General features: G+C 44.0%; 2 protein-coding genes across 2 annotated transcripts; both read left to right on the top strand.

Annotated features, from left to right (window-relative positions):
- The first annotated feature begins 399 nt into the window (after positions 1-399).
- LOC140545901 (P2Y purinoceptor 13-like) lies at positions 400-4,789 on the top strand. The gene is made up of 2 exons (XM_072668939.1): positions 400-438; positions 2,090-4,789. The coding sequence occupies exon 2, from the start codon at positions 2,092-2,094 to the stop codon at positions 3,094-3,096; it is 1,005 nt and encodes a 334-aa protein (XP_072525040.1). The 5' UTR covers positions 400-438; positions 2,090-2,091; the 3' UTR covers positions 3,097-4,789.
- Positions 4,790-12,581: 7,792 nt separating this feature from the next.
- Positions 12,582-20,549, top strand: LOC140546046 (P2Y purinoceptor 13-like). The gene is made up of 4 exons (XM_072669166.1): positions 12,582-12,681; positions 14,545-14,787; positions 16,653-17,129; positions 19,600-20,549. The coding sequence occupies exons 2-4, from the start codon at positions 14,563-14,565 to the stop codon at positions 19,942-19,944; spliced, it is 1,047 nt and encodes a 348-aa protein (XP_072525267.1). The 5' UTR covers positions 12,582-12,681; positions 14,545-14,562; the 3' UTR covers positions 19,945-20,549.
- Positions 20,550-21,979: the final 1,430 nt, after the last annotated feature.

The raw sequence follows: 21,979 nt of genomic DNA on the forward strand, positions 1-21,979 counted from the left end.
CAAGGACATGCTATTAGCATTTTGAATTGTGATCAATCAGAATAAATTGTAGGATATTGTTGTGATTAACAAGATTAAAATTGTTAATAGATTGGCATTATATACATACATTATATTATATATATATATATATGTATTATATTATTATATATATATATATATATATTATTACATATATGTTTATGTGTGTGTGTATATATATATATATATATATATATATATATATATATATATAGTACAATCATGACTAATATCAGAATAAATACCAACACCAATGGAGAAACTGCAACACAGGAGGCTTTTTTTCCTCCTCTCTGAGTGAGTATTAACCACTGAGGACTTTACAGGAAGTGAGGTTCAGATGCACTGATAAAAAAAAACATTGCAGCAGCAGTTAAAACTGCCGGAGTGTCGTGTGGTACGGGTGCATCCTCAAAGGTATGTGGAATATACATATTTCTATATAAATATATGCATATATATTAGATTTTATATATTATATGAAGTAGGTCTATTTAGCAAAATAATAAGATATAACTGATATTTGCTACATTTGGCAAATACATTGTAGTGAATTTACTGTACTTTAGACGAATCATTTTAAATATTTAAGTAAAATATTTAACACATTTTTGCCATTATGTTGACTGCATGGCATAATAGTGATATAGTAGCTGTACTGGGAACAGACCACTAAAGATGACACTGGTTCGAAGGCGGCTTGGCTGCATTTGGTCTTGCTTTTGTTAAAATAGCCACCGACCCACAAAAAGAAGGTGCTAACGTAGCACAAAGTGCCAGGCTTTCATTGACGCCTCTATTTTGATGCTTTTATTGATTCACTCTTAAGTTTTCTTTTTCTAAAAAGAGGAAATGAGAACAGGGGAAGAGAAGTGAGTTCTGTAAGAAAGGGATTGATCCTCAAAGCCGTCGGCTTCAGTTCCAATCAATGAAAGCATCAGTTTACTGTGACTTTCTGCGACTTTCAGGACACTTAATGGGGTGGTTCAGTGTCGAAATCAGATTGAGAGTTTCACACTTAACCCCAAAATAGCTGATCAGCCATGAAACGCTGGCTGTACAACTTTTGCTTCTTCAGTTTTAAACTGGAGCTGTGAGGCTAACAGTGCTAACAAACACTAGCAGTCAATATTCTCCCAAATCTTTTCAAATAGCCCGCTCAAGTTGAGTGGTCCAGCGAGCGGACTAAGGCGCTGCCAAAATGACCCAAGAATACGTGGTTCAAGTCGCTGCCATCAGCAGCCGGAGCCTGAGAGAGCACAACCGGCCTTGCTCTATCCGAATGGATAGCTGTCTCACTCTCTCCCCGCATCCCTTCAGTGTGATGCTGGCTTGGCTGATGCATCAGAGGACCTGGGGAACTCTGCATGTTGGTTTGCAGCAGTTTGAAAAAAAGGCAATAGCTGCCTTTATAGCTGGTTCTAACGAGCAGCTGGACGATTGGTTCTCTAAAATTGTGTAAAAAAATATTTCTCATAAAAATGATCAAAGTCTAGAACAGCATGGCCCCTGCGAAGCGCCAGGTAATCTGCCGGTGGCCCGAACAGGGAAGGTAAGGATCATCAGGAGATGATTGGCCACTACTAGGCGGTTCAGGTACACCATGAAGGTGTTTTTGGCCTTAAAGTGTTGAGCAATGGTGGAATAGTTGGTGTGACGCAACAGATAACACCACTACCTGCCACTGAGCTACCACACCATGTTAGAGACTGGGGTTCAATTCCTGGGCTGGTTGGCTATCATGTGCTACACTAATGGGCAAGACCGTGGGCAAGACTCCAAACACTACATTGGCCCACCTCTGTAATACGAGGAATCTTGTAAGTCGCTATGGATACGAGTGTCAGCTAAATGCCATAAATGTAAAAAAAAGTTTAAAAAAATATATAATATTAATTTCATTAGGATTTGTGGGGGGGACATATTTAGCCTAGCATGAATGCTAAACTAAAGTAGCACCATTAGAGCAGCAAACTAGGCTTGACTGATGGACTGTAATTGGGGTGGGTGGACGAGGGATGTTATTTTTTTAACATGAAGCAACTGACTCTCCCAAACTTTGTTGCAGACATGATGAATGAGTCTCGAAATGCAACATCGGCCCTTAACTGTGGCATCGATGAGAGAGCCAGGGCCACGGCCATGTCCATTCTCTACTTCCTGCTCTTCCCACCCGCCCTTCTGCTCAACGTGCTGGTGGCTTGGATCTCCATACACTTGAAGGCCAAAACCACCTTCATGGTGTACCTGAAGCACCTGGTAGCAGCCGATCTCCTGATGACCCTTACCTTCCCGGTCCGGGCCGCCAGCGAATTACCCGGCGCCTCGCAAGGGCTGCTGGCCTTCGCCTGTCGCTTCTCCCACGTCTTCTTCTACCTGGCCATGAACATGAGTATCATCCTGATGGGTCTCATCAGCCTGGATCGCTTCTTCAAGATCGTGCAGCCCGGTGGGATAGTCCTGTGCCACAAACTGTGTTTCAGCAAAGTCTTGGCGGCCTCCAGCTGGCTGCTGGTGATCGGCTTCAACACCCTGCCGGTGATCCTCACGACGAACCAGGACCCCAGAAACAGCAGCCACCGCGAGATCTGCATGGCCATGAAAAGTGAAATAGGACTCTTGTGGCATGAAGTGGTCATCATGTTTGCAAAGGTCATATTCTGGGTCGTGTGCATCGTGGTCATGCTGTGCTACATCTGCATCACCAAGAAGGTGGTGGAATCGTATCGGAGGTCACGCAGCAACAACGATCAGACCAATCGCAAGGCAAAGTTACGAGTTTTTCTTATCCTCCTGGTCTTCCTGATCTGCTACGTGCCCTACCATGTTGTACGGATACCTTACACCCTGCACCAGATTAAGAAAAACGACACCTGCGTCAGGCCCATGCTGAAGGTCGTCAAGGACGTGGCCCTGTGGCTCTCCGCGACCAACGTGTGCTTGGACCCCCTCATCTATTTTTTCCTCTGCAAGGCTTTCCGGCAAAGGTTTTTGGAGATATCGGAGCTAAAAAGGGTTTTTAAGTCCTTTGGGAAGAACGCAGAGGCATGCCAGTCCTCAGACACTTCGCTGTAACCTTATAGACTATACGGACAAAAGTATTGGGACACCTACTCATTCACTGTTTCTTCCATTATCAAGAGTATTTAAAAGAAAATAAGAGTTTATCCTGCTTTTGTCGGAGTAACTGTCTCCATACTCTCCAGCTGTCTGCTAGATTTTGGAGCAGCATTGCCATGAGCATTTGATTGCATTCAGCAACAAGGTCAGGATGTTCAGCGGATGAATCCCAAAAGTCGTGGATGGAGCACCAGCCATCATTCCAGAGAACATATGTAGTTCCACTGCTCCACAGCTCAATGCTTGAAAGCTTTGGACCCCTCTACCACCCCACGCCTGGCATTAGGCAGCATGGTGCCAATAGGTTCAGGCTTATCTGCTTATCTACCAGGGACTCCTGATCTTTTTCTCCACAGGGACTAGACAAGCTGTATGTTTGTGGGTGGAACTGCAAACCGTCAGAATAGGTGTCCACAAACATTAGAGGAACTAGGGGATCTCCAAGCTCATCTTCTCGCAAGCTTCTTAACCACATGGCAGTTGCAACAACACAAAATGGACAAGTCTGGGTTTACTGCAGAGGCAGATGACTGAAATAGTGGACTCTGCAGCTTTTGTAAATACCCGCTGTAAACATGCAATAGCTGACCGCGAAGGAGGAAGACATCTTCGAGTGGAAGCCACATAACAAAACCACATTGGCAGCTTGTGAAGCGTTTCTTCATCTTCTGCGTTTCTCGTGCCACGAAAGACAGAAAACGGCCCCGTCCGTCTCAGCGTCTCGCGAACGCCGGACATCGGGGTCGGTTTCTTAGTGGTCGTAGATTTTCAGTGTCTCTGTTAACTTAAAAAAACTGACCACTCCTGTTCTGTGAAAAGCCACAGTAGATAAATACTGTTCTCACTTTCAAGCAAAACCTTGTATCTCCATTTTTGCATTTTTTTTTTTTCAGATTTTCATTTTGACATACCATTGTAACATGTCCCTCAGGGAAGGGGCGTGGCGGCTTGGCACAGTGACAACACAGAATGACTCACGAGCGACCTTTATTTGGACACACGCCATCCACCAACACACACACACACAAGGCACTCAAAGGAACATCGCTAAAGGCCAGAGTGAAGCTCTACCAGTCTCTAATGTGACATACCTGACAAGTCCTCATGCTTGCTCACCGATGTTTAAGGGCTGAATCGGCCCTTTTAGGCACCATCTGGGGCTCCATCCTTCCCTGATCGGCCCCAGGTGAGCACCATCAGGCCTGGGTGTGTGTAGTCCCATGGTGGCTGGCCCACGGATCTCCCACCTTCTCACTGTCACAGTAGGAATCTTCTGAGTTGTCCCATTATATCGGCCCCTTAATGTCCATCTACTAATGTCAAACTACTGCCGAATGCATTGTGCAGAAAGCTGAGCCACCTTTGACATGTATTAAAATCATGTAAATTCTCTTCTGGTCGATCTTACTTGCTGCATATTTACCGTGTCTTGTTTTGTAGAAATGCACCCTTCATTTCTGAGAAATCTACTGGTGTGTCCTTCTGCATGCATCTTCACCAATAGCTTCCTCATGCAGCATAAAACTGGTGGTGGAATGTTCTGATGTGAGATGTTCTGATGTGAGATGTTCTGATGTGAGATGTTCTGGACTGGAGTTTGCAGTAAAATGTTTGGTCATTTTCATTTAAATAAACATTTTTAACAACATTTCAGAGAAAGTTGGAATAGCCTACTGAGGGTGTCTCAGATATGCATGACCCAGTACTGAAGTCCCTTCGTATACCAGTGCTAGCAAGGCCTCTCCTCCCGAAATCTTCTACATCTTCATACCTAATGGTCCTTTAGGTGTTCTCCAGACTTGCAAACACATGGATCTAAGCTGCACATCATCTGAGAACGTCTATGGGGTCATAGGGTTGTCAAGGGGGGTGGTGCAGGCTATTTGTCAGCTTCCAGAGAGTTCCTGTTTAGGATCAGGACCTCAGCGAAATTTAACGAACTTGGGTGAATATGGATCTGGGATCTGGAATGGAAGCTGAAGACCCCCATTCGTTATTCCTGTGGCCTTACAGGTGGGGCGTTTCTAGAATACGTGTTCTACTGGTGCAGTGCTAACTGATGCCTAGGCTAGCTTAACTAATGCTTTTACATCCCAGCTGGTGGACTGGTGATCCTGTGGTCCATGTTTGCTCAATGCCAGGGCCGCAAGGTTGCAAGGTTGCTTAGAAGGGCCCCCTATGCTCCCTCAATGCGGCCTTGTCTGAAGACCACATCGATACAAGCTCAGAAGCGGCAAACCAAATTTCCATGAAATTAAAAGAAGGACCAATCAGGGTGAAGAGGTGTGTCTACAGCTGTCTGACAATGGCTGAGAGCTGAGAGCAATGTCCACAGGACAAGGACCACAAAGCATGGGGCTCCATTTGGGACTAGCTGGGCTTGTTAGATAGGACGTTCCAGGCACAGCGTTTGAGTAGTGGTGGGACAGTGGTGCCCTCTGGAGGTGGAAAGTAGAACTGCATGCTTGACTTGCCAGCAGTATTAAGGTGGTACTCAAGAAAAAAGTACCAACTGGAAGGAATAAGGGAAAACCCACTACTGCCCAGTGTTGTATTTAGAAAGAAATATCCAGACGTCACCACTTTCTTTGCTCTGAATAGATATTCTTCAAATTAGGAGTGACTGATGCTGCATGAGCCACAAGAGGTTATTAATAAACTCTATAATAACACAACAGGGTCTAGCTGGCTTCAGCCGGAGCTCTATCTTCCTCAGCATGGAGATCTTTATCAGACAGTTTCACATAAACACCATCAGATGCTTCAACAGATTGTTGAGTTCACAGTCAAATTCTTTAGACAGGCAAATTACACTGCTGTTCAAAAGTTTGGAATACCTGTTTTTAATATTATTAAGGCAGTTTGTTGAAGGAACATATCAACGCTGCACAATGAAAACCACGCATCTCCATTTTTGTCCGTTTTTAGTTTTCTCCATGGTTTGAACCCTGTAGCTGCTTCTGTACACTGTGTAAATAATTCTGGATGAATGGGCCTACCACCTGCCGTTGAGCAACCGCACCATGTTGGAGACTGGGGTTAGATTCCCGGTCTGGGTGACTATGCTGCGCTACACCAATAAGAGTCCTTGGGCAAGTTAAGGATGCTTTTGCCTTCTTCTATAAAGTCACCAATTTGAAGATGCATGTTTTTCATTGGACAGTGACGATATATATACCCATATGTACAAAATGACCCTGATATGATGCTGATACTCCCCATACGGGCCCCTCACTAGGACTCCCCCTGTCGCTTGCTCCCGAGCAATGCTCCTGAGCAATGCTCCCGACAGCATGACAACCAGCCCATGCCTCCTCTGATATAGGAGAAGTCAGGCCAGGGAAGCTCCCCAGATCCCCGGCTCTGACACATCAGCCAACAGACGCCTGTGCTGGCCAGCATCACAATGGGAGTGATGAGGGGGGAGAGAGAGAGCGCCGTCTACCCACCAAAGGAGAGAGCACGGTCCATTGTGCTCACTCAGGCTCCGGCTGTCGATGGCGAATGCAGCATGAGCCGGGATTGGCACTCACTGTTCTCGGGTCATAGGGTCAGGGCCTTAGTTGGGGGTGAATCCTCGAGGTAGATTGTTAAATTTTTATAGGTGTAACAGAAGTAGCAAAACCCACATCGCTGTTACATACACTGCATCATCTCCAACACTGCTGGTCAACTGGGACCAACTGGGACATAACATGGGAGCACAAGGGGGGGGGGGTGAGCTTCAGGTCATTGGCTGCAGTGTTTCTGCCTCAGCATACCATTCAGTCTGATGAATGGCCTTATGGCCTTTTGTGGCAGTGTGTATGTGTGTGTGTATGTACATTTCTTGGCAGGGTTCCTCCAGTCACAGGAACACAAAGGTCTACTGTAGGGGAAATGTGTGTGTTTTCTCTCTACTGATCTAATCAGGCCAAGTAAAAAATATAATGCGACAGGCTCTCATACAGCAGTTTCCTGTGTCTATTAAAGCCAATGTGCAAATTCCATCATGCTGGGGCCTTTTGCTTCTAGTCTACTTTTTGCCATGGTAGCATATTTGAACTTAAATCAATAGCTGAGGCTGCTGCCCTTCCCATAATGCACCAGTAACTCAACCAAACACACTTCATTTAGGACTTGATTGCATTCAGCGACAAGAGCCGACCGAGTTAGTGCAGTCGGGATGTTGGGTGATCACCACCCCACCTCATCCCTAACTCCACCACTCATTCCAAAAGTATTGCATAAGGGTGCTGCCAGGGGATTTTGGGCCCCACAACTCTAATAATTTGGCCAATTAATAAATTTGTAGAGCCCCTGTAAGCCCCTGTAAACAATACCTCCCTCATACAGTGCCCTCCATCATTCCAGAGAACACAGTTCTTCCACTGCTCCACAGCTCAAAGCTGGGGGGCTTTATACCCCTCTAGCCCACACCTGGCATTAGGCAGCATGGTGTCAGTAGGCTTATGACGCATATCTGCTCCAGAGAGTCCTATTCTACTGGTCATACTTCTCTACAGAGCCTAGACAAGCTGTGTTTCAGCAATGGGTGCAACTTAAAGTAGCTGAATGCATTCATTAGACAGGGTGTCCATATATATTTGGACATATATAGGGTCGAATTAAATGATAATTCTATTGAATGATGATTCAGTTTTCCAGTGAAAAGATCTCCGTTCACTGGCTGACCACTTCCTCCAAGCATCACTGGCATGCAGCATGTGCAGGTAGGCAATATGTAGGCCATGCTTAGCAACGCACTGTCAAAACACAAATGGCACACGGGCACCGAGCAGCAGTGGACTTCCCTGCATTTCTATTTAATCGGATGTTAAAAACAGAGCATTTGATCAGCATATTTAGCTAAAGCTCTTGCTAGCCGGACACATGGCAGCAGCAAAGTTGCATGTGAATGTTCTGCAGCTGACCTCAAGCAATGGTGCGACTCATAGATTAAAAAATGTGATGTGAAACACATTCGTGCAACCGCACATTTAGACGCCACACCACAAACCACATGCTAGCTAGTTAGCTCGCTTTCTCTCCCTCGCTCTCGCTGTTTTTCTGTCCCTCAATCTGTATATCTCTCTGTCTATCTCCAGGTCTCTCATTAGCTGTTTCTCTGTCTATCTCGTCTTCTTGCTCCCACACGTCTGTTCAGTGGAAGTCAAGAAATAGTTAAATTAGTAAAAAATACACTATGTTGACAAAAGTATTGGGACACCTACATAACCTACTGTTCTGGCATCCTGTATTAAACCCATAGGCATTAATATGGAGCCAGCCCCCCTTTAAGGCTTTTCTGCACTATAATCTGAGCTCAGCGCTCGGCCCTGACCCCGCTCGGTAACTTTACGTGGTCTGACAGACACTCTGTGGCTGAGCTGCTCTCTGTGGTTCCTCCTAAACCCTCCCACTGTTTAATAATAATAATACCACTCACAGCTGATGGAGGAAGATATACTAGGGTTTGTATATACTTTGTTACTGGGACCCAGTCAGGCTTCCCAAATGGGCCTCATCATTACAGCCCACCCTAATCTCATATGGGTCCCATCTAGGCCTCATGTGCAGTGTACAACCCAGATAGGGGCCCATGCTTAGCCATGCATCACCCTGGACCCTGGTGATCATCCATATGTGGTGGGGCCATTGTGGAACCCATGGACAAAACTTTCTGATTCCCAGTTGGGATACCCATACAGGCCCCACATGGACATGTCATATGGGCTGCCAACCCGTAGGATCAGTGTTATGCTCAGGAACAAGGAGCAAGACTCTGAAGACAGGGTCCAGAGAAACGGCAACCCCCATGTATATATAAGTAAGTGTAAACACTGCAAGTGGGCCGAGAGCCAGTGAGCAGGTTTCTAAAATATGAACACAATAGAAACCAAAGGCATCTAAATGAGCCAAACGCAGAGTTGTGCACGGGCACAGGTTCACTCCTGCCTGCAAAATCTAGTACCAACCAGGCGCACTTGCTCCACCAAAGTCATTCCATCCAGATCTGTCTACTTCATCACGGGTGAGTCTCCGTGCAGACCTGCCCACTTTCCTGTGCTTTCCTGTACTTCTTCTGCCTAATTGAGGCTTCAGTGCAGCGGTGCCGTGTCCCAAACTACACACTTCCACACTACTACGTAGTGTTTCAACCATTGCCACCATTAAAACTGCACTCATTAGTGTAGCTGCCCCAGTAATGAGGTGTGTGGTTTGGGACGCAGCCACAGTAACGCTACATTTTACAGCTGTAACATTAACAACCTGTTCTGTGAATAAATTAGCGCATGTATGTAACCAAACATGTGGTTTAATACCGAGATCAAGACGATGTCATTTAATAAGCCAGGTTTAAGGATCCAGCGGTTCAGTTTATTGACTAGTTATTGAGTGGATCACACAGCACCCGCGGACACACACCGGCCTTATGCAGACCTCTACTTTCAGCCTTCTGTCATACGTCCATCAAACGTCACCATTTACCCTTAATTTGGGTTTGACTGCAAACATGCCAGTAGGAACACAAAGCAAACCAGGACTAACATCTAACAATGTATGATCTTCTTGCTTGGTCTGGACCAAAAGAACCGAGCTACAAGTATAAACACTCCCTTAAACCTATCCCAAAGGTACTGGATGGAGATCAATCACGGCCTGTTACAGTTAACCCCGCCTATGGGCTACATCTCATGCCTTGCTACTTACTACCGAACTGTTCACACACACTTAGGTCCTGAAAAAGATGTCTGGTGTGCTTGCATAAAAAAAGGTGTATAAATAGTGTGTGTGAAATTCATTGGGGTAAAAATGCTGAGATGCAGTTGTACAAGCCTGTTTACCACCCTGTTATTTAGCTCAGGATAAAACACACAGATTGTCCTTTAAGGTGGGTTTGAGAAAAATGATGGGCTCTGCTAGTTGGTAATTTGGTTGGTTTATGTCATGGTGACAGCCCTCAGCCGCATAGCATAGCATAGCTTAGCCTAGCCTAGCCTAGCTAAGCATTGGGTTTTAGCACTGGAAGAAGAACTGGAAGAAGTCTGGTCATGGCTAGCTGGCCGGCATGCTAGCTTCATCAGCTTCCCTGTGATGCACGACTCGCCTCCAAGTGATGCTTCACCCAGTTGGCTAGCGTTAGCCTCTTGCCTCATTTAGCCTTGCTTCCATTCAAATTCTCCTGAAGTAATCATTGTGTTTAGCCTCTAGACAGTTCGTGGGCGGGGTGTCTGTAAATGTTGATGCTGTAATTATAGCAAGTCAAGACTGTGATGTAAGAGTTTAGGGGTTTTGGAATTGGCCTGTTTTCCAGCTCTGTTTTCCAGCTCTTCTGGAGGTTCTTTTGAAGGAGGAACAGCAGTGTTTGAGGCTCACAGTTTGTCACTTCCATTTACCAAACTTACTAAACACTCTCCTCATTCTACTACAGATAAATATAAAGAGAAATGCAATTTTCCTTTTTAGTGAACCTTTATGCTCCTGAAATATGTGCATATAATTAGCCTATTTCACAAAAAAAAGAAAAAAAAAACAGAAAAGCTAGACTGTGGCTAATGTTCTCTTACGAGTCACTGTGGAAAAAAAGGCTTCCTGTTGCCCCCTGGCCTTGCTTCCAGGAGATAAAGGGACAGTTCCTGAAGAGCTGCCTTCAGCTTGTGCAGCGCAGCATCACTTTACGCGCTATTGAGACGGATGCAAATGAGTAAATAAACTTTGGCGCAAGGCAGAACGGACTCCCTCCCCAAACAAAAGGCAGGAAGCTGGACAGGACGAGAATATTCAGCCTGCCACTGGCACGGGAGACTTATTGTGACAAGAAAGGAAGTCTTTGAGAGGCCACCAGTAGTGAAAACAAGTGTGCATGTGTGTGTATGTGTGTGTTTGTTTTCATACATTTTCAAGACAAAATTTTCAAGAAATTCAGCAAAAAAAAAAAAATCAAAAACAAGGCCAAGATTAAGCACCCTCAGAATGTCTCATAGATGATAAATGTCCTAATATGGTCATTGTTTTCATCATAATTTTCATAATTTTAATTTACAGCATTTGTCAGAATACAAGCTTATTTACAAAATAAACAAAAAAATTGATGGGTAATTATTGTTGGTTATAATATTAGTAGTTTTTCCTTGTTTATAATACATAGGAGATATGTTGCATCAGCTCTGTTAACCATATAGGAGCACTTTGTAGTTCTATAATTACAGACAGACTCCTGTCCACCTGTTTCTGGACTCTGAAGAGGTGGTGCACCGTTCTACTGTGCAGCGACTCCTGCACACATATGACCTTAATGGGAGTCATCAGAAGGACACCTTTCCTGTGACCTCACCACAAAACTCAGTGTCAACGTCTCATTTTGGAAACATTTTTGGAAGTTCAGATAGCAGGTATGTTTGCAGGAAAAGGGGTCAGTGGGGGATTGCATAAAATACCAGCAAATTCTGGAAGCAAACATCAAACATCTCACCATCTGTAAAAGAATAAAAACTAAAATAAAATAAATCTGAAGGTGAAAAGAGGAGGAGCTTGCACAGCAGGTTCATGCTCCTAAACACCCCTAAACTCCTCCACAATGGACTTCCTCAAGAGATGCAAGCTGAAGATTTTGCCACGGTCCCTACAATCCCCTGACCTACACAATATCAAAAATAGATTTTCGATCTCATGTAGATTTTGTTAATGGACCACAAAAGAGCAGTGCAGGAAGACGGAAATCCACTAAACAAGAACTGAAACACTCTTCTCTTAGCTGCTGCAAAAAAAGGTGTTTGAGAGCTGTGATCCTCGCCAAACGAGGGGTTGCAAAGTTCTGGACATTCAGAGTGTCCAAACTTTTGCTTGGGACCTCATATATATCTATTGTGCTACAACTATGGCATGGCCCAGGGAAAGGGGGGTGGCGGCGCGACGGGCAAATCCTGAGCCATGCTGCTTTGCCATCAGCGGCCGGAGTCTGATAGAGCACAATTGGCCATGCTCTCTCCAGGTGGGTAGATGGTGCTCTCTCCCATCAGTCTAAAGGTGATGTTGGCTTTCCTCCAAGGCAAAAAAAGAGGCAGTGGCCTCATGGATTTCACATGGATTGGAGGAGACATGTGTTAAGTCCTTACCCTTCAAGTGTTGGGAGCGCTGCTTGTGCTAGGGGGAGCTACGAACGGGTGGGTAAACTGGCAGAACCAAATGAATTAATCATTAATAAATAAATAAATAAATAATACACAATGATGTAATACATATAATACATATACTGATGAGTCCAAGTCCTTACTTTGTAGAAAAACAAGTGTCTGTGTGTGTGTGTGTGTGTGTGTGTGTGTGTGTGTTTGTGTTTGTGTATAAGGGAGAGAGAGAGTGAAAGAAAGAGAGAGAGAGATTATGTGTGTGTGTGTGTGTGTGTGTGTGCACATTTCCAGGCCACAACCATACAGCAATAGTCATTTAACTGATGGGAGGTGTTGGGGTATTTACTGAGCCTCATGCCTCATGCGGTGGACGGCAGCTTGAGCTGAGCAGAAGCTGAAGAGGAGTTTTCACTTCTTCAAAAAGCAGCTGGTGAGTTTATGACCTCGCGGTTCAATTACTAATGCATTTGTAATATTAATCATCATATCCTACATGGGTTATATGATTTAGGGTATTATAGTGTGCAGTTATTCCTGGGATAAGCGTCATTCCCATAACTGCTTCTTGTCACCAGTGCGGACTGGAATTTCATGGGACGGAAGACTCCGTGTGTTCTCTTTAGCAGCAATGCTCCTTTGTGGGCTTGACAGTAAACTGCGATTGTCATGTTGTCCCAATATCTGTCTTTTATCTCTTTGATCTCTTTTTTCTCTGAAGATAACCTCTCTCTCTCTCTGAAGATAATTCTCTCTTTTATCTCTGAAGATAAAAGACAGCTGTGACATTTGGAGCTTTTTGTTGTGCCTAAATGTGCAATCTCTTAGATGTCAGAAGGTCATCGCTACTGTTATTACGCCTCCTTCTATGTATATATGTCCAAATGTTTGTGGACATGCATTCTAATGAGTGCACATTCAGCTACTTGCACGCAGCTGACACAGATGTGCAACCACACAGACAGCTCATTTAGTACTGCCAATAGAATAGGACTGTGGGGTACAAAGACCCCCAGCATTAAGCAGGGGAGCAGTGGAAGTGCATGTGTTATCTGGAATGATGGATGGTGGTGCTCCATTCAATACTTTTGAGAGCTGAATAGTGCTCTTGTGGCTGAATGCAATCAAATCCACCCAGCAATGCTGTAGCAAAATCTAATAGAAAGCCTTTTTCCATGGATAGTAGAGACAGTTACACAAACAAAAGCAGGATCTACTGTTTTTTTGATACTCTTGATTTCAGAAGTCAGTATGAGCAGGTGTCCCAATACTTTTTACTTTTGTCCATATGGTATATGGTCATATTTAACTAAGCATGTGCCTTTTGGACCATAAAAGTCATTGAAGTGCTCATCTATGCCACCTTTTACATATTAAAAAGGCCTGCTGTTCAAAGTCTGAGGTTTACTGTCGTCGTTAAAGCTCCTGACCCACTTTTACTGACGTCTCCTTTCAGTTTTCTAGTCGCACTTCCAGTACGGGCTGCCTTTACACCTGTGAATGAAACCAGCAGCTGCGTTTTGCACTGCAGAGTGCGGAGGCCCGATGCACACGGCAGACTATCTGGTGCATTGCATAAGAGCGATCCTTAAAGTATGATAAGACTGGAGTTAGACGGCAGTGCCTGAATCCAGAGTAGAACCTTTTCTGGAAGTGCTGTTGGAGTAACTGTCTCTACTGTCCAGGGAAGAAGGCTTTCTACTAGATTTTGAAGGAGCATTGCTGTGAGGATTTGATTGCATTCAGCCACAAGAGCATAAGGGCACCACCCATCATTGCAGAGATCACAGTTCTTCCACTGCTCCACAGCTCAATGCTGGGGTGATTTATACCCCTCTACTAGCCCATAGTGGCAATAGGCTCATGATATTTATCTGCTCCAGAGAGTCCTATTCTATTGGCAGTACTTCTCTACAGAACTAGACACTCTTCAGTGGCCTAATGCGCTACCCCAAAGGCCCAAGGCTTGAGAGTTTGAACCCCGAGCCATGCTGCTTTGCCATTAGCAGCCAGAGTCCTAGAGAGCACAACCAGCCACCATCCCAGAGAACACAGTTCTCCCACTGCTCTACAGCTCAATAGTATTGGGGGGGTTTATCCCCCTATAGCCCACACCTGGCATTAGGACTTGGACTTTTGGACTTGTGGGAAATGTGAGGGGTGGGGTTAGTTCTGCATTCCCCTCAGCGTATTTCCCCACTGTAGCTCAGCACAACTGCTTATGCTTATGATCAAGCGTAATCCACCACTTCCCTAATTCTGAAGCCGATTTCACAGCTGTTTTCATATTCCGCAGCCAAAGCCGGGCGCCAGGATGAATGCGAGTCAGCAGAACGCCTCCCTGAGCTGTCAGTCGAACACCAGTGTCACTTCCGTCCTCTTCCCCTGCCTCTACACTGTCCTCTTCCTGGCCGCCATCGTGCTCAACTGCCTGGCCGCCTGGATCTTCTTCCAGATCCGCAGCAGCTCCACCTTCGTGGTGTACCTGAAGAATGTGGTGGTGGCTGACCTGCTGATGACCCTGACCGTGCCGGTGAAGGTGCTGGTGGACCTTTTGGATTCATACTTGACCATCTTTTAGATGTTTTCCCTATTTAGAGATGCTACCATGGTTGTAGTCGAATGTATTTAATGAGCATGGGTAATTAACTGCGTAGGTCCGGATGTATGTATCCGGAGGTTTGTGCAGCCCAGGTCAAATTAGAGTATATATTTTGAGCATTAAACAGTATATATTTATATATTCTGCAGCAAGCTCTATGAATTTTACCCTATTTGATGCTAATATCGCCCCTCTGTGGAGGATCTTTAGCCTACTACTCGTGCTTCAGAAATGAGTTGTAAATTAGAAAGTAGTGAATGACTATGCTTTTCTTGGCTGTTCTTGACTGCTATTACAGTAAAATCCCACTCTTTAGACGCCGTGCCGTTAATAACTGTGTAATTACGTGTAATAACACATGCTATGACACTGTAACAGTGTCTTCTACTGTACTAGTGACCTATTCCTTAGTACAAATGGGTTGCAGTGGTTAGTAAAACAATGTAGTAATACTAATCCCCAGTTCATGCCTAAAATTACCCTAACTGGGCGAGTCAACCGGCTGGGTGACCTGCGTATTGGCCTTAGAATGGATCTTCTGAAAAACGGTAACAGTGCTACATGAGGACAAATAACTGCGTAATTACATGTAATAACACATGCTACGACACTGTAGCAGTGTCCTCTACTATGCTAGTGACCTATTTATTAGTAAAAATGGGTTGCATTGGTTAGTATACAGATGTAGCAACTTTAGCTTGACTAAAGTGTATCTCAATAGCTGTAACAGCTACGTTTGTGGTTGTGCAAGAGTCAAAACTGCAGCTGTTACAGATGTGTAATTGCAGCAGCTGTACTACTGTATTGTTTATGTACCCGTTGAAAAAAATAGCTGTAGTTACATTGTAATTACTTAGATATTAATATGTAACTGCACGGTTATTATGGTCACTTAATCTAAAGTGGCCCAAATCTTATAGTGTTTATATAAAAACCATGCTAAATATTGTCCCACAACTGTGAGAAGAATTTTCACACCCACTTACTGGAAGATAAAGATAAAGAAGTAAAAATATACCAACTGTGAGTTCAACGCTAAGTTGCTGCCTTTTAGTTCCTCATTTAAAGCAACACTATGTAGCATTTTTACTTTAAAATAGCAGCTTCGCAATCATGTCGAAGCTCCACTGACTGTACCAGGAAGAGTGGCGCTGCTGCCATGCTACGCTGGGTTTGGCATGCCACGGACTGCGGAATGTAACGGTGGAGAAATGTTGGGCAGGACAACGCTCACGAGGACTGCGTAATGCTGCCTAACCCGAGTCATTTTAGTGTCGTCTCAGTCCACATGCTTCTTTACCTTCTTCATTTTTGATGACGGTTCTGAATTTCTCAGCTCGTCCAGAAAAACATGTCCTTTCAGTGGTGGCTCAAAGCAGGATTGTCACTTCTGGACTGTAGGGGGAGCCCAGGAGCAAGAAAAGTCTATTTTCCATACTGTTGCTTTAAAGCATTATTGTCTGGTTGACTATGTCACATTAGAAGCTGTGGCTATTGGCCCAAACCCAGCTTAAAACCTGATATTCATTATATGAGATACACAGTTTATTAGACATCTAGATCTCAACAATAATAATATATACTAAATTAAACAAATAGTAAATATTTAATTAATTAATTAATTAATAATATAAATACATAAATAATTCTGTCCCCTGGTGGATTATCTGTGCACTGCATGCACCAGAAAAATACATCCTAAAATTTTAAATCATATATATTAATTGCTTAAATAAGTCACATTATTTAATGCACCGGGCTTCATGAAAGGGTTCGTTTGAGCATTTTTTTCCCCTGTGAAGGTGCTGGGGGATGCAGGCGTCGGCTCGACCACCCTTCGTGTCTTCTACTGCCGCTACTCCGGCGTGCTCTTCTACACCACCATGTACATCAGCATCCTGCTGCTGGGCCTCATCAGCCTGGACCGCTACCTGAAGATTGTGCGGCCTTTCGGCAAGTGCGGCCTGCAGCGAGTGGGCGTGGGTCAGGTCGTGTGCGCTGTGGTCTGGGCCGTCATGGTGTCCCTGGCCCTGCCTAACGTGATCCTGAGCAGCAAGGAGCCGTCGGCATCCCGCAGCGGGAGGCTGAAGTGCAGCAGCTTGAAGAGCGAGCTGGGCCTGCGCTGGCATGAGGGCTTCAACTACTTCTGTCAGGTGGTGTTCTGGGGCACACTGGGCCTTATGGTGGTCTGCTACACCTTCATCAGCCAGAGGGTGTACAAGTCATACCGCGCCTCAAAGAGCAGCTCCGGCACGGCCAGCAAACGCACCAAGTCCAAGGTACTGTCAAGCTATGCAGAAAGTTGACGCAAGCAAGCAAAAATGGTTGAATTTCATGTTCCACAAATAACAGAAATGTGACAAAAGTGTATGTCTATATGTCGAGAAGCGTACGTGACCACCCGGTGTGAGTTGCCCAGTTAGGGTTAACAGAACTGGACACTAACATTAGTTCAACATGAGATCACCAGTTTCCTTGCTACACTGAATTGTATGTGTTTAACCTTTCGATTGGCAGCTATAGCTAACCTCTAAGTTGGCAGCTATGGCTAGCTATAGCTAAAGCTATTTAGATATGTAAATAGCTAAAAACATACTTTAACATGCATATCAGGCTGTAATTCAAGAGATGGACATGCGGACATGTGTGCATGTTTTATTTATTACTGCATTACCATGACTAATCCCCAGTTCATGCCTAGAATTACCCTAACTGGGCAAGTCAACCGGCTGGTTGACCTGCATATTGGCCTTTTAGAACGGATCTTCTGAAAAAAACAAACAAAAAAACGAAAATGGTGCTACATGAGGACAATTTTATTTGCAAAGGAGCTCAGTGCAGATTGGAGTTGGATGATTGTAGATTAACACAAGTCAGGAATGTCTCTTGGAGCCCCTTCTAAACAACTGCTGATTCCAGAATTGTCAGTTCAAATAACTGTAGACAAGTAATAGTTATTGGGAGGTGGAGCCACTTTGCAATGCTCTGGAAAAAGACCCAAACTGTCATCCTTAGCTGAGAGGAAATTGATTTGGAGAGTCAGGGACAACTCAAGAACCACCAAAGCAAGGCTTGCCATGAACTGGAAGCTGCTGGTACACCATTGTCCCTATCTAGCTTCGCCATGGACTGCCATTCAAGAAGGAACCCACTGTTCCTTCAAGCTTCACTGAATTCTGCTGAATTCGCTAGACCTTTAATGAAAGGTTTCAATCTTGCAGTATCTTTAAACTGGAAAGCTCTTCCTCACACAAAGCTTTATTTTAATAAAGCTAAGATTCGTGGGAGGAGATTGTGTTACATTCTGCAAAGGAGGCTGCTGGACTGTTTCCTAATCAGGAGGGCCAGAGATGGTGATCTCGCACCCAGAAAGGAAGCTTTTTCCCATTCAACAATTAATGTCCTCAAGGAATTCCAGAAAGGTTCTTGAACAGAGGTTTCAACGGAAGGTGCAGCTGTGTGCCATTAGCTTAACAATGGTAGGAAAAGCTATGTTTATTTTAAGAAACCAAATACAATCATACCCTGGAGAAAAAGAAGGGTACATACGACTAAGATTGCCTCCCAGTATGTCCATAGGTCCTCCACTGGCCTTGGTGACGGCCTCACGCATTCTTCACTGCTGTCCACAGACCTCCTATGGTGGTTGAATTGTTTTGTTTAGTGTCTCCACACAATTCCCAGCAGTCCCATGAAACATTCACCATGGTGTTTAAATCTGGTGATTGTGCCATCCATGACCTCTATTGAACTTCCTCACTCTTCAGCCCATCCCAGCACTTGATGAACGATGTGGCATCTTCTATTGTTTTTTGATGTGAAGGTTTCTTCTGGTTATCCACCAAAACAGGAGAGTTAGGGCTGCCAGTGTCTATAAATACTGCATTCATGATAAAATGGGAACTGGGGAGGAACAACTATGACGACTATGTTGTGATTCACACAAGGGATGGACATGTGGACATGTGTCCATGTTTTATTTATTACTGTAATAAAATGACTAGTTCTGTAATACTAACCCCAGTTCATGCCTAGAATTACCCTAACTGGGCGAGTCAACCGGCTGGTTGACTTGAGGATTGGCTTCCAGAATGGGTCTTCTGGGGGGGAAAAAATGAAATGGTGCTAATAATTGTACTAATTATTATTATTATTATTATTGTTGTTGTTGTTGTTTACTACTAATTGTATTAAAGTAATAGTTATTGGGAGGTGGAGGGACTTTGCAATGCTCTGGAAAAAAAAACCCGAACAGCCATCCTTAGCTGAGAGAAAATTGGCCTGGTATGTGGGCCCAATCCTTAACTTCTCAACCCCAAATGACATTAGACACATCTTAGTTTAATAGAAATACTGAATAAATCATAGTGGATACTGAATAAATCATAGTAGACCTGAATAGTTACAAGTGGATACATAATAATTCATAACAGTTACTAAATAATTAATATTGGATACTGAGTAATGTACTGTAAGTACAGGATAATTGACAATATTTAATGATAGTTAATTATTAGTTCATAAATTGTTGATGAATCACAAAAGTAAGTCTAGGGTAAACAGAACCCAGAGGCGACGGGGTCGAAGAAACCAAGCATTTCACCTTACGAAACAAACCACAAGGTTCTATAATTTCATTATTACGTGAATTTTCATGTTCATAATTGACAAAGTTGAGTGTATCTACAAACCTGCTTGAGATCTCTGTGCAGATTGCGGATTCAAACGCTGCCCTTCTCTTCTTCTCAGGTGTTTGTGGTGGTCGGGGTCTTTTTTGTGTGCTTTGCGCCCTTCCACTTGGCCAGAGTGCCCTACACCCTCACTCAGACGCGAGGCTCATCCGCCCACTGTTGGGCTCAGAACCAGCTCTACTTTGCCAAGGAGATCACACTCTGGCTGTCGGCCACCAACATTTGCCTGGACCCTCTCATCTACGTCTTCCTGTGCCGCGTCTTCCGCAGGAAGCTCACTGCCACCCTCACCCGCAAGCCCTTGGCTAATGGAGGGCTGGATTCAGCCACGGAGACGTCTACCAAGCCCGAGATGTCTCAAGTGGTCCATTTTAACAAATCCATCGAGCTCAGCTGCCATTAGAGTCACTTTCAACTGGAGCTGCATTAGAATAATCAGCCTGGTTCATCTTCTCTGACATTGTGGTTACTGGGAACCTTTATTATGCTGATTCAAATACAAGAGAAGGAGTCGAACCTCGCCTGAACTTCAAGGGCCAGGCTACTAAAGCTTGAGGTTGCTCAGGGGCTTGTGGACAGATGCTACATTTCGGCAGTACTGATGTGTTTTCTGTAAGGATTATAATAAGACATGTGTATGAGCAACTGAAATAGGGCCTACAACGGAGCCTTGAGGAACCCCAGAGGTGCTCAGAGAAGGTTTGATTAGTTGGGTAGGAGCTGTTGTAAAGTTCGTACTGTGTTTTGTTTTTCAGCATTTTTTCCTACTGGCATAAAAACGTTAACATAAAATGTTTATAGAATAATAATTCTATAAATAATATTTTTAGAAATATTTCTACTGCTGTGAGAAGACTGCAAGGAAAAGCTAATCATTTTTGTGCTCAGCACAATCACATTCAATTAACTATCTAAATATAAATGTCTAATATTGACAAATGAGCGTCAAGTCAGCGTACTGTTATCTTTGGATTTCCATGTTGTATATTTATTAAATTATGAACAATATGTCTTATAATGAACTTAATTCTGAAACATTTCAAAGAACTTTTCTTGTATATTTAGCGCTCAAATTAAAAAGGGTAGAAAAGGGAGGGAACGTGCAAATTGTATTTATTCTTTCTGTTTTATATATATATATATATATATATATATATATATATATATATATATATATATATATATGGCCATACATACACACATATATGACAACAGAGCTGTCATTACAGGCATATGTTTAAAAATATACATATGTATCATTATACATATCATCTTTTGTCTCTACTGTAAGGATTTCCCAACTTCCCAATTCATCAAAGTACTAGATGAAGCATCACCATCCATCATTCCAGAGAACACAGTTCTTCTTCCACTGCTCCACAGCTCAATGCTGGGGGGCTTTATACCCCTCTACTAGCCCACGCCTGGCATTAGGCAGCATGGTGCCAATAGGTTATTTTTTATTTATCTGCTCCAAAGAGTCCTATTCTATTGGCAGTACTTCTCTACAGGGACTAGACAAGCTGTGTGTATGTGTGTATTTGCCAATCTGAGTCGGCAATGGGTGCAAGTAAAATATGCTGAATGCATTTATTAGATAGGGTGTCCACAAACATTTCGTAAACATTTTGTAAACATAGTGTATCTGATCTATACGAAAGCCGTATATCAGATTTCCATATTACTAAGCAGTGAGGAAGCAGTGATAGAAATATTGAAACTGCGAGCTTAAGAGCTAGCCTAGCTAGCTTCTTTTCTTGGTATGTACATCCAAGCCAAGAGCCGGGGGGAAAGGTAGTGGGCCCTAAAGACCGCCACCCAGATCACATAAACCATGAAGTGCCTTTCGCAAGAAAAACAGTAGTCGTAATACGTTTGCTGGGCAGACACCATTAGTGGTAACAGATATTGAACTCCTTTGTTAATGCCTGCCATCCCGCTAGCTCTCATTTTACTTTCAGTGTCCATTTCCCCATCTGAGCTGTCCTCATCCTTCCACTCCCAGTTTTCGCTTTTATTCATGGCCATTTTCGCCTCTGTCAGACTCTCGCTCCCCCTAATCTTGATGGCTTCCTTGTGGTCACAGCAGTTTGAAGTGGAAGCTACTGGTTGACTCAGAGGAAAACAAATTTAGTGTTGAGGCAGCCTGGTTTCCTCAACATACAGCTGTGTGTTCTGCAGACAAGCCACAGATGGTGGCTCACAGGAGCTGTATAACATAGCATAGCTTAGCTTAGCACTGTAACAAGAGCGTAGCAATTACTGTCCCATTGACTCATAGCGATGTGTAGTGTTGTTGCTGTCCTCTCTGGGTCCTCTCAGCATGGTGTGCAGTTAGCTAGCTGAAGAGACTGCAGCCAGACGGCCGGGTACGCTTTTAGCCTAGCACCCGCTCGCTTTACCAGCTTCCCGGCAAAGCTCACTATGGCATTTCCACA

The sequence above is a fragment of the Salminus brasiliensis genome, chromosome 23 (assembly GCF_030463535.1).
Source record: "Salminus brasiliensis chromosome 23, fSalBra1.hap2, whole genome shotgun sequence".
Lineage (NCBI taxonomy): Eukaryota > Metazoa > Chordata > Actinopteri > Characiformes > Bryconidae > Salminus > Salminus brasiliensis.